Source organism: Osmia bicornis, chromosome 9, assembly GCF_907164935.1.
Source record: "Osmia bicornis bicornis chromosome 9, iOsmBic2.1, whole genome shotgun sequence".
Taxonomy (NCBI): Eukaryota; Metazoa; Arthropoda; class Insecta; order Hymenoptera; family Megachilidae; genus Osmia; species Osmia bicornis.
In genome coordinates this window covers 2,669,780-2,682,151 of record NC_060224.1, presented here as the reverse complement: position 1 = coordinate 2,682,151, position 12,372 = coordinate 2,669,780, and the positions used below count along the sequence as shown (strand labels likewise).

The following is a 12,372-nucleotide window of genomic DNA, read 5'->3' as shown; positions in this document are numbered from 1 at the left end:
TTCAATAGTATATTAGAAAAATTTGCAATGTCAAATTAACCAAATTATTTTATTATATTAATAGGAGGAAAAAAATGATCAACACAGTACACAGGTGTTCATAGATATTACAGGCTTTTTTATTGTGTAGGACAACACGCGGCTACACGAATTATATTACATATGTATAAATTCGTAATCGGCATCTTTACACTTACAGAGAACTCTTATCGCACATAGAATCTTCTTTCAAATCTCAGGGTAGGAGAGGGTGACAATTCTTTTTTTTTTTGTATGCTTCTTCTTTTATTCGCGACGTAAACGGACAGAGCACATTCGTTTATAATTATTTAGATGATATGAGAGAACGATACACATTTCTCAACGCATTTAACTCGTAGCGTTTTTGTGCGTATCACACCGAGCGATGCAAAGAACAAACGACAATATCATATAATAATAATAATATTAATAGTAATAATAATAATATGGATATGAATAAAAATAATAATAAAAATAAAGAACAGCTAAAAGAGTGTCCTCGACAATCAAACAAGGAGATCCTAGACTCCATCGAGTTTTCTTCTCTGTTTAGTGAAATGATTAAAAAGAAACAAGAAAATCATCGATTGATTATACATTGATCTGGCGATATCTATTATGTAATATTCGTCTAGGATATCCAATTCTACAGAAAAAAAAGAAAAATATGAAACGTGTCTTCTTTCGGTTTCTCTAAAGCTTCCTATCTTTTCTTCGACCGGAAGTTCGTGATTGTTGCCCGTGAAAAACCGGGAAAATTTGAACACTCTATCGATCAAAGCCTGATTTTATAATTCTGTTAACACTTCAATGGCCAGACTTCATTTCTATTTAGTCCAGCAATTACCACTTGATTGCAATTTGGAAATTAGTGAGAACCAACGAGGTCATCGAAGTGTTAATAAAGTACCCTAATTAAAAAAGCAAAAAGAAAAAAAGAGATTCTCAATGGCGAACGCGCGATAATTAGAGCGGATTCTTTCTTTAAAACTTTGTATCCTTTTTTTTTTTATAAAATCTCTTCTTTCTCTCTCTCATACACTCATACACTTTCATACTTGCTATGTTTCTTTCTCTCTCTAAAACTGCCTTTCTCTCTCTCTCTTTCTCTTAATCAACGCTATGATTTCTTTTTCTTTTTGGATTGGCAGACGAATTAAAGCCGCCTCTCGCTGGACTAGAGATTTCACTACTGCTTCCTTTAAATTGAGTATCCCTTGATCGAGCAGAATTTTCTTCTTCCATTTAGCTGTCTTTATCTCTCTTCTTAATTTGGGAATGGTTTAGGAACCATCAGCCCAATTTCCATCGCTTCTTCCCTTCTCTCTCCAGCGAATGCTTCGAGCATCCTTTCGTTTGCTGAACAATTTGCTTTCACAGGCAACTTGTTCCGTAATTTGCTTCGCCGGATTCTTTTGAAAAATTCGGTGAAACGAGGATCAACGCGGTGAAATATTCCTTAAAACGTAAAATAGAAATTTTGGCACAGTTGATAGTTTCAATTTTATTGTTCGATTTCTAAAAAAAGATTTTCCTATAAATGGAAAAATAAGAGAAACGGGAAATTCGGTCGCTGGTTCCTCGTTTCGCGATTAACTTTTTGCCTCGGCGACACTTGGAGTGCACCCGAAGGGTGTTGAATCGTGACGAGATTAGGTGATCAATTCGATCGGCAAAGCTCGGCGAGCAAAAGGGTGTGTCAACGCGACAACAGAAGACGCTACGAGATCCGATAAACGTCTGTAAGGCACGGCCGTCGAGGGCCGGTTAAGGAAAAACAGAAACGTCGCCCTGTGTTTGGCGTCGTCTCGTTGGCTGTACGAAAATAAATCCTCGTCGTATCGACGGGCCGTGGAACGATATTCGTTCGCGATCGTTTCGCGGCCAGTCATATTGATCGGTGTTCCGACTCGCCGGCATAAATTGCAACGAGAAATCCCGCGTTCTGATCGAGCATCGAACGGAAACGGTCGCACGAGGTGTTGAGAACTTTATAAATCGATTTTAGTCCATAACAAAATGAGGATCGTGAGTATAGAGACACGGGTGGTCCTTGCCAGGTCGAAATTCAGCTTCAACAGCCTACTTTAGCGAAGCATTTTCATAGATGCAGCTCTTTTTTTTGGAACATTGATGGACCACGGATTCTCCACGCTCGGGATCCTCAAATAATTCCCTTTTTAGTCATCAACACTGATAAAAACCTCTAAACTTCGTCCGATCTGGACGACTACGCAACCTGGTATAGTAACTTTGCTTGTACTCTTCGATACGGTCCTTTCAGGTAGGAATTCGACGCTGAGTCTGCGGTTAAAATACGTGCAACCTCTCGTTAAACCGTTTCATTGAATTAGGAAGAATCTAATTCGAAGTTAGATAATTAGAATTGATCAGGTTGTTGCGAATGGAACAGCAAGAATCTGATACAATTTCCTGACAGAAATGTATTATTTTATAACACTTATGGTACATTAAATTGAAGCTAAAAGTTTGATAAAAAAGACTATACAAAGATTTCGTTGATACTCTTAATATAAAATGCAACAACCTAATTTATATGAAAATTTTCCTCGAATTACACTCGGTTCAATTTTGGACGCTTCAAACATTAATAGCACGATTTCTCTGTCAAGAATTAACCCTTTGTCTACCAACAGCCACTATGTTGCATCGAAACAATTTCTTCGTTTTCAACTTGTGTATCATTTAACGCGTGTAGAATAAATTACTTAGCGTTGAGTAATCAAAGGGTTAACACGTTGCAATCATTGCCAGCGAGTATCATTGTTCTCTCTCTCTCTCTTATTTTTCTTTTGTTTTATTTCACGGTGTAGTCGGGACACGCGAACTCGGTAGAAAACGGTAACGCTAAGTCCTAAAACGTATAAAAAACCATCGTCCATTTAAGGCTTGGCTGCGTGGAGGAGTGGGTGACCTCAAGAATGTACGCAGAGCGGGAAGGAAGTATACGGTTTCGCTATTTTCTTTGGTAATACGTACGATTAATTGTAGGTAGTCGGTATATAACACACATAGACAAGTTTCGCTCGAACCGCTTGTTTATCTTTTATCGTAATACGCACACGTGGAAACGACAAGCATTTTACAAAGTTATTGTCGAAAGTAAGAAAGTCGTGTTCCGTTTGCGAGAACAAAAATTGAAAGGAACAACGAGAATAGAAGGGTTAAAAAAAAAAAAAAAAAATAAAATAAAATCTAATCTATTCACAGAAACTTATATAAAGCTTCACGCTACTTCACACACGTGTCGCGTTTGTTTAAATAAAAATTGTCACTCCGAAACGCGTCAAGAGACGATGGTGCGATGCCTGTGTTTGTGTCTGGAGCGATAAAGAATAAGCTACTCTCGTTAAGAAGGGTAAACGAATAAAGTATATCACTAATTAAAAATAATCGTAACAAACTAAAGGCTGAGAATAGTAGCAGCAGTAAGTGGTGATAATAGTAATAGTTAATTGGCGATGGTAGAGCGATAATATTTAATGTCGATTGTGAAAATACCTAAAGATCAATGTATTCACTCTGTCTTTTCACTGTATATTCTTTTCAACCATTCGCGCATTGTTTCTTCTATACCTTTCATACGATCACTCGTTTCTTGTTTGTTCTTCGTCGATCTTGAAGGCGCACACGCGTACGGATTTCTCTAATTTACTCGTCTGACAGTGATATACAGTTCATCTAAACGACACTGCGCGAACCTGACACCGATGAACAGAGGATCCTCCTGTACTCAGGATCCTTTTAACAGAAATACATCTCGTGTTCTCGTCTGGTGGTTACACCCATCAAAGGTGCCCACTGAATCTTCCTCTATTCTGGACATCGGGGTTTGAATCCTCTTCCATTAGCTGATGGAATTATCCTGAGAAATGATGGTACTTTATCGGTACCGAAACTACGAGGTCCCTTTCCATCGACGACCCCGTAACTGAATTAACCCCACTGGCATAGGGATGGGTCGCGAATACCGCAGAAGAAAATCGGCAGTGCAGAACAGTCTGAAGACACCGTTACGCGTCCTGAGCATCGTAGAATTACTGCAGAAACGAGAACAACGAGAGAGGAAACGTTCGCTCTTATGGACACCGCGTGCTGGAAAAGGCAGTGATCGCACGCTTGTCCGTTTCTAGGAGACGAGGGTCAACAAAGTAAGAGTCGGCAGATGAATCAGCCGTTGTAACTGTTCCTTCCGTGAATTCTCTGCGCCGTCGTTCAGGATCTGTAGATACGGATCACGTCTCTGATGGTCGCTCGACAGAGAGGACAGTGACCGCCACCTTTGCCGCACCACTGTTGAATGGCGCATGAGTAACACATGCACATGTGTCCGCACATGTACAATACACTGTCGATGCTTCTCTCGTAGCATACCGAACACTCGTTCGGCTGTCCAGGGGTCGGTTGAAGTCCTTCGCTCCACTGTTGAAGGTGAGACGATGCTTGGGACGTGAGAGTACCGTCCAGGCTCTGATAGTTGACTGGTTCCACGTAGGTGGAGGAGCCTGTACTGGCCATGGTGCCGGTCAGAGGTGGCGAGGATTGTCTGGACGAGCTCGGATGCGAGGTGGACGCGGCTGACACAGCTGCAGCTGCTGCCGCGGTTGGTAGATGGACGTGCGAGTTTCTGTGCACAGCCGAGGATGCGTAGGTGGGCTGAGGAGTGGACGAGGAAGGTGGTACGTAGCCCGTTTGAGGCGGTAGGTTCACAACGAGGACGGTACCACCGCCTACGGCTGGTTTGAACTGAACCATCTCGGAGAATCTGGACAACTCAGTGGCCGCGTTACTGTGATTCGAGTGTTGCTGTTGTTGCTTCTGTTGCTTCTGCTGGAGGATGGTCACTGGCGAGGGATTGCTCTGTCGTTGTCTGGGTGGGGAGGTTGGCCTCTCCGCTAGCATCCTGACCCTTTGCGTGCTACCATAGACGTCGAAGAACGCCCACAACTGGAGACTTTGGTCCACGTGCATCGCCACGCTCGGCGGTCCACCGTTCTTGCTCATTTGTACCTCGCCGAAGTGGGTCACCGTGAAGGCTATCTCGTCGCCTGGCTGGGGACTCGAGGCTACGTCTTTCGAGACTACCCAGTACTCGGGTCGATCCAGAAGAAGGTCGCTGTCGTCCGGCAGGTCCTCGGCGGTCAGTCGAGCTGGATCGCAGGAAGTCAGACCCAGAGCAAGAGCGCCGACGTACATCGGCTCCGTGGCTAAGATTTGCACGACCAAACGTTCGCCCAGCAGCAATGGTCGACTCGTGAACGCGTACCCGTGACAGAATTCCGTGTCGGTCCGCGTCGCCACGCATTGCTGATTGCTGAACCGGATGTTCCGGCCTCGGGTCCTGGAACACGGAAAAACGAGGATAAGCAAAATGTAACAGGAAGTGGACAGTTAATTTGCGCTTAATATTTACGAATAATCGAATAGAGGACAATTAAATCATAGATGATTTCAATATGAGATACGACGAACAAGGTAAAGCAACCTCGTTAGTATTCAATCCCAGCAAGGCCGCACAGAACGAACTTGACGCGTGATGGAAATCGACACGAGTTTCAGAACAAATACCACCGGAAGACGATCCTAACTGTACACCGTGGCAACAAACGAATCGATAGTAGAACCTCTCGTGCTGTAAAGTATTTTCTATAGGAACACATTAACAACCCTGATAACAAATCAAATTTTGAACGAGGCAGTTTATTTATCAAAGGAGGAAAATGACGACACGAACGTGTATACATTGACATTTTATCCAATGAGTTAACCTTCTGTTTGCTCTGAGTCACTGGAGTGACCCAGCAGATAGTCACGAGTATCTTTTTACCTGAGAGTCTGAACGTTTGCTTCTCGATCAAAGGTTAAAGGAATAGACGTATGAATTTTTGCAAGATACCGAAGAAAATTCAGCCCGTCGTGGGTGTCGCGTTCGACGATGGATTACCAAAGAAAAGATCAGGCGGGAGACTCACGGATGGAAGGGTAACGGCGTGAAGATGACACCGGCAGGCTGAAACCTGAGTCCAGGCAGCTCTACGTCAGGCTCATGATGGATCGACATGCTCTGCATGGACGGAACGATGATCCTTTCGACGTCCCTGCTTGCGTTGCTCGCATCATCCATGGCCGAATGCCTGCTGTGCTGTGCATTGTCCTCGTTGCTATGCTCAGCGCCTCTCCTGATGTTGTTGAAGTGTTGCCTGTTGGGATCGACGAACTCGATCGCTGTGCTGTTACCGTATACGTCGATGATAGCCCACAGTGGGCCACGGGTTTCGACGCCGCTGAAGAACACTCCTTTTTCCTCGCCGTTCACACCGAAATGAACGTCACCGGCCGAGGTGACATAGTAGAAGAGTACCGTGTCCCTTTCGGCCAGTCTCTCGGCCATGGCCTTCGCCCAGTAACCGGGTTTGTTCGTCAGGTCTGGACAGGCATACCTTGGAAGACCGTTTCGTAGGTTGATCGGGTCGTTGCTGGTGAAACCGAACCGTATCACCCCGCTCCAGTTGTTGGAGATCTCGAGGAACTTTACGCACACCTGCAACAATATGGAAGGTATTATTAGTTGGCTTGTATTTGCGGAAGTTTGTGGAGGGGATGAAGTTGGGAGATTCAGTGATTGCTACCTTTCAGTAGTGTCACTGATAATATGACAAATTGAAAGACTCGAATTTTTAATTTAGAAATTAATTACTCTAGGAAATTGCTACCTTGGCTGCGAAATTAATTTCAGTAAGATGGGAAATTTTAAATTTAAAGATTATTTTAAGAAAGTTCTACCTTGACTGATCAGTTATTTTCGGTAGTATCACTGGTAATGTAAGATGGCAGAATTTTAAATTTAAAAATTAATTATTCCAAGAAATTGCTATTCCATAATATGTAATGCTATTTCAAAAATTTATTTCATGAAGGGATCCATGACCTAGACATAGACCATCAGAATCCTTTAAACAGGCCACAGCTACCTGGACATCCTAAGTTCTTAGAATTCTAATTAGAAATCAAAATATAATTCTACAAATTAAAGTTCCAATAGAGAAACATGGTTGGTTCGATGAGATCCAGAAAACCAAGTTTGCTACCAAGTTCGTCCACGTTACGTCACAAAATTGAACGTGACAAAAATCCGAAAGGCGATAGTTAACGGGAGGAACGGTTACGAAATCTCCACCTCTCTTACCTCTATTCTTATCCTGAACGCGGATCTCGTTGAAGCACAAGGATTTCTTTAATTATTTACAAAGCATGGATCAGAGTTCTAGGAGAATTTTAAAGAGAAGCGAAAGTCTTGAAATCACGATTATAAATACACCCACGCAAATACATTAAAATTGGTTTCATTGATTTACGAACTTTCCGATTTTCAAAGCAATCTACCGATGAAATTTGCGAAAGGAATCGAACGATCGCCGTCCGAAATCCGATTCCAAGCTGTCCGAGTGAAATCCACGAGGAACCTTCGAACGCCTCGCCCACGTTCTCGCGATTTCCTCTTCGCGAAGCGGGGACGAGCGTAGAAACGAAAGGAGAGCGGTGTTACACGCGTTGCTATCCGAGCTCTATTCGTTGTAAATATGGACGGTTCTCGAGGTTGATCATTGGAGAACGCTAAACCGTCGGCCCACGTGAAATATCTAGCCTCTTCAGGGTCCTTGGAGCCGGCTGAGCCCGATAGACGTAGAAAATGCAAATGACGATCCGTCGAGCGGAACAACAGTCACCCGATTCTCACAATTAACTGCTGTTCTGCCGTATACGATTTACGGGACGACGAGGAAACTCGACGGGAAAACGGTTTTTTTTTTTTCTCCTCGCTGCGAACGAGGAAAAAAGTCCACGATTAATTATCTTTCCAGCGAGAGCTTGCTACGTACAGACTGTTAATGTCTTTGAAAAGAGGAGGAATAATAGTGTCACTCGTTGGATCGGTGAACTTTTCTTTCAATTTTGAATTAGTTCGTTCGGAAAAATCAGTGATTAATTGTGTTGGAAGAGAGAGTTTCGTTTCTTTGAATTCTACCCACGTAGGAGTGAAGGTGTTAATTAAAGGCGCGTGTTTCTTCGAAGATTTACCTTTTCACCGACTCGCACGGGCCTCGCGCTGAACGTGATGCCCCTGCAAAAGCTCTCGTATCTTCTGGCGATGGTCCCGCCATTGCACAGTCTGATATTTTCACCATGAACCTGGTGAAATGTTAATGGTGGTAGATTGTTGGTGCCCGCACTGGATGATCTGGGTGCTGCAACAATTAAAAGTACACACATTAGCATCGTCTTAATTTTTAAGTTTCTTATTTTGACATCAATTTAATTCTCGCTTGAATTTCAACAATGTTTATTTAAAATACAAATAGCCATTAAATTGATTGATGGAAAAGGAAAGGAGTTTCGTTTCAAGGAGACCCACGGTTTAATTCCAGGAACTGAAACCCAAGGATCCTCAGGTAAATCCGTTCAGAAAGCAGCATTTAAATCAAATTACATCATTTTCCTTCGAAATTCCCATCATTTCCCGTTGGGTAATTAACGTACCCCAAGCGACAAGCTGATAAATCAAGAATTTCGAAATTTCTCCAAAAATTTCTTTAAGACACCGGTGTCTTTCTTTCAGTGAAACAAAAGATAGACGAAAGGTTGTGCGTGTCTAGTTGGTAGGAGAAGGACTAACAGAGAAAGAGGAAAGATGGAATTCGATCGAGAAACTGAAATGCAAAACCACCTCTCGTGGTAGCTCGAGCGTTTCCACTTCGGTATTTCATAACTTCGACTCGACGATCTGGAATGCGGGAACACTGCCAGGATATTCCCAGGCTACGTCTAGGATATTCCCAGGCAGTGACTGGAAAGCCTGCCATTCCCGATAATCCATACAAATCTACAGGATGATCGATCCTGTAGCCAGATTTCTAAGATACTTGTTTGATCTTCTCTCACAATCGTCGATAAATCGCGACGATCAGATATCATTCATTTGCTGGTAATTGATAATACGATGATTTAAAATTTGATATTTATGGCACCACAAAGAGAGCGACACTTTTGGTCAACTAATCTTACAATTAACTTATATTTTACTCTTTATCTTCTTTTATCTGTTCCTTATCAATCTCTGTCTTACATTTATCTTTATCATAAGCTGATTAGAAGCTATTGATTGGCAATTTCGCAGCGTATATTCCAAATATAATTTTAGACTTCAGGTATCAAAAAATAAAATTAGAAATGTTCAAAAGATTCTTTGAAATATCACATATTACTCGAATTTCATTTTCCAATTCGAAAATGGAAAACTTCACAGGTCACAGAATTCTGTTTAAAAGTGTCACAACACGTTCGCCGTCGATTCACGACAGACAAATTATACAATAGCGTTATTAATTAATCGAGTAACGAAGGAATACCAGCGAAGGAATCGAAATGAAAGGAGAAGCACAACCGACACGAGCAACAGTCCAATTCCAACTGACTATCGATTGAGGAACACGGCGAGTTGGTATCGCGGTCGATAACGTACGTGCGCCACGCACCGGAAACCGCACGTTCCTCGCCGGAAGCGGCCTCGACAGAAGGCGCATCGGCCCGAAGCGATACGCTTTCTCCGCGAACGGATGCGTGCCGAAAACCGCTACTAACAATGCCCACCGAACAGGAAGCGAAACGAAGCTGATCCTCTCGACTTTTGCAGGCTTCCATCGTCTTTCCTCCTCCTACTTTACTCCCGCGATTACTAACAGCGCGCGAGTGAAATTTTCTCAGAGATCGGATACGAAATTGACGGGTCAATGGAGAACAAACTTCCTCGGATTTTTACCCACTTCCGGTTATATATGAAGTCTTAATAAATCTCGAGGATTATTGAAATCTGTTCACCAGAAAAAAAAAATTCTTTTAAAAAAGATTCAATTCTGCAATTTTGTAAAAATTACAAATCCTTCAATTACGAACCATTACTCCCGAAAACCTCCTCTTGAAACATCAAAGAAAGTCCAATTACCAGCTTGTTTCTCAATCCCTCTTGAACCTCCTCTCAACATCAATCGTCAAAAAAGAGGACAAAAACAACCCTCCCTCCCTAAAAAAAGAGGTTCCCATCGAACAGAACGTTTCAAAGTCACCATAAAATTGGCACAGTTCTCGAAAAGCTGAAGAAACGGCAAGGTGCACGCGATCATCATCGCCGATGATTCTCGTGGAAAAATGGTAACGGTACTCGAGAGTGGAGAAAACAAAACGGGGTGACGAACGAATCTGAAATTACAATTGCAACCGACTGGTTCATAATACGCGCCTTAGCTGGACCGTGAGAAACCTATCGTTCAGATGAATTTTTGCTGCTGATCCCATAGATCGTGACTGTCTTGGTTGATCGGGACTCGAGCCTGGTTTTCGGTTCGTTAGCGGATTAATCGTGGCTCGAATTAATGCCAAACCTGTTGTAACTTTTTGCAACACTGCTGGATTATTCTTTCCTACCTGCTGACTAATTGACTCGGGAGTTAATCTTATGAGTTGTAACTGCGATCAGATGCAACACCGGCTTTCCAGATTTTTATTCAACACGTTGTTGACCGGTTACAAATTGCCGGTAAACAATTAAGACGGAATTGAAGAGAGAAGTCTTTAAGTTAATTTCCATAGAATTAAAAAAATAATTTTAAAATATCTGAAAATTTTTGAATTATTTTTAAATCATAATTACCCCACTTGACCCGCATTAAGATTATAAATCTTCCACGATTCAAGATCTTCCTCGGTTTAAGAGTCACGTCCGCCTTGTTTTTCCTCTCTGCTCGAGCGAATCGAGCGCGATTCAAGCGGACAGGAAAAGCGGTTCTCCGTTCGCAATGACAAAAAGAAACCACCCCTGCACGCCTCGCGAGGTACCTGGCGACGATTACAAGGGTTAAATGGAATCACGGTTCGTTTGGCGGAACAACGACCAGATGCAACGGTACACGATGAAAGATTCCCACGGTGAATCGCGGTATTACGGACTGTGACTAGGAAACGCACCTTGCCGTGGATAATCGGATAGGACTTCTTCTTCCAGGACAACGACGTTTCGCGACTCTTTTCGAATTGATTCTTGAAATAATTCCTCCGTGAAATCGAAACGAATCGTTTAACCCTTTGAGGACGAAACATTTTTAAGCTTGCACAAAGTATTAATAATTTAAAATAAAAGAAACAATAATTCCATTCTTCGAATTAATAATTAATAAATTAATATAACAATTATGTTTGCAAAGGGTTAAAGAAACGCGATGATAATAATGGTAATTGTATTTTTTTTAAATTCAGGCGATCTACAATAGCATTTTATATTTTAAAATTATTTTTCAATTTTGTCAGCCTATTAGAGCGCTTCACGAATATTTCCTTTGGTTATTCAATCACACATAAATGATCATTTTCAAGATTTTTTCTACGTATGATTTACTGATTTTCTGGTTACTGGTCTGCCACATCATTGTGTTGATCGTTGAAAGTAACAGAAGGGAAACACTCGAGTCATTCCCGTGTAATCTAAATCAAGCTGTATCACTGATTAACCATTACTTAAGTCGATTGCAATTACCAGCAATTACGCGATCATCCGAGTAGGCTTCAATTGAATTTGATACAAATATAATTAAACGTACCGAGCCTACAATTTCCAAATTGAAATTAAATAAGAGGAAGGTTGTTCTCGATGGTAAGATCCATCTCGGTAGCGAACGGATGCTTCGTAAATCGATTTCGAAGCGGATTATCGATCAGCTGGGCTTACGAAGCCTCTTTGACGATCGCGCCTGCTTCGCTATCGATCATCGCGAATCCGCACCTTCGACCTCGACCCTATCGATTCCGATGATCAACGCGGGAACGTGAACACCGTTAATAAGCGTATCACACACGCCAAGTATCCTTCTGCTCAGATGGTAGCAAATAGAATCAACAATTTTTAATTCCTTTCTCTATTTTTTCTATGGTCACTCGCCTAATTTGAATCATAGTCAACGTTGAAACGAAACTAGAATCAACCATGTGTTGAAGAAAGAAAACGTTCGCCAGGTGAAAGTGGGCAAGAAAGCATAACAAAGACATGCTTATCGCTGTTGATTTACAAGACAGTAATTAATGTTCGGCTACGCTGATCTGTTTCTCGTCACGAGAATGTCCCATTAAGTCTAATTTACATTCGTTGCTTGAATTTAAATTATTCTCAAATAACACAATACGTAACCCAAAATTATGACATTTCTACTCAGCCAGCGAACTCGTTAAGAAATAAAATTTCATCCACGATGGTGTTTACGAGGCAGCGACAAGCGTCAACCGCGT

General features: G+C 42.1%; 1 protein-coding gene and 1 long non-coding RNA gene across 10 annotated transcripts in view; one reads left to right on the top strand and one right to left on the bottom strand.

Annotated features, from left to right (window-relative positions):
* The window catches only part of LOC123988175, an 84,505-nt gene that overhangs the window by 59,105 nt on the left and 13,028 nt on the right, over positions 1-12,372 (top strand). The window lies entirely within an intron of this gene.
* LOC114872136 (protein neuralized) overlaps positions 98-12,372 on the bottom strand; it is a 63,470-nt gene continuing 51,195 nt past the window's right edge. For 7 of the 8 annotated variants that reach the window (XM_029178994.2, XM_029178996.2, XM_029178997.2 and 4 more), the window contains 3 exons: positions 8,122-8,288; positions 6,015-6,583; positions 98-5,383 (listed from right to left, as the gene is read on the bottom strand). In XM_029178994.2, coding sequence (XP_029034827.2) covers positions 4,258-5,383; positions 6,015-6,583; positions 8,122-8,288 — 1,862 coding nt within the window. In that variant the 3' untranslated portion in view covers positions 98-4,257. Of the gene's footprint in view, positions 5,384-6,014; positions 6,584-8,121; positions 8,289-8,767; positions 9,493-12,372 lie in introns of those variants that run through there. The other variant, XM_029178993.2, reaches the window with a different exon arrangement.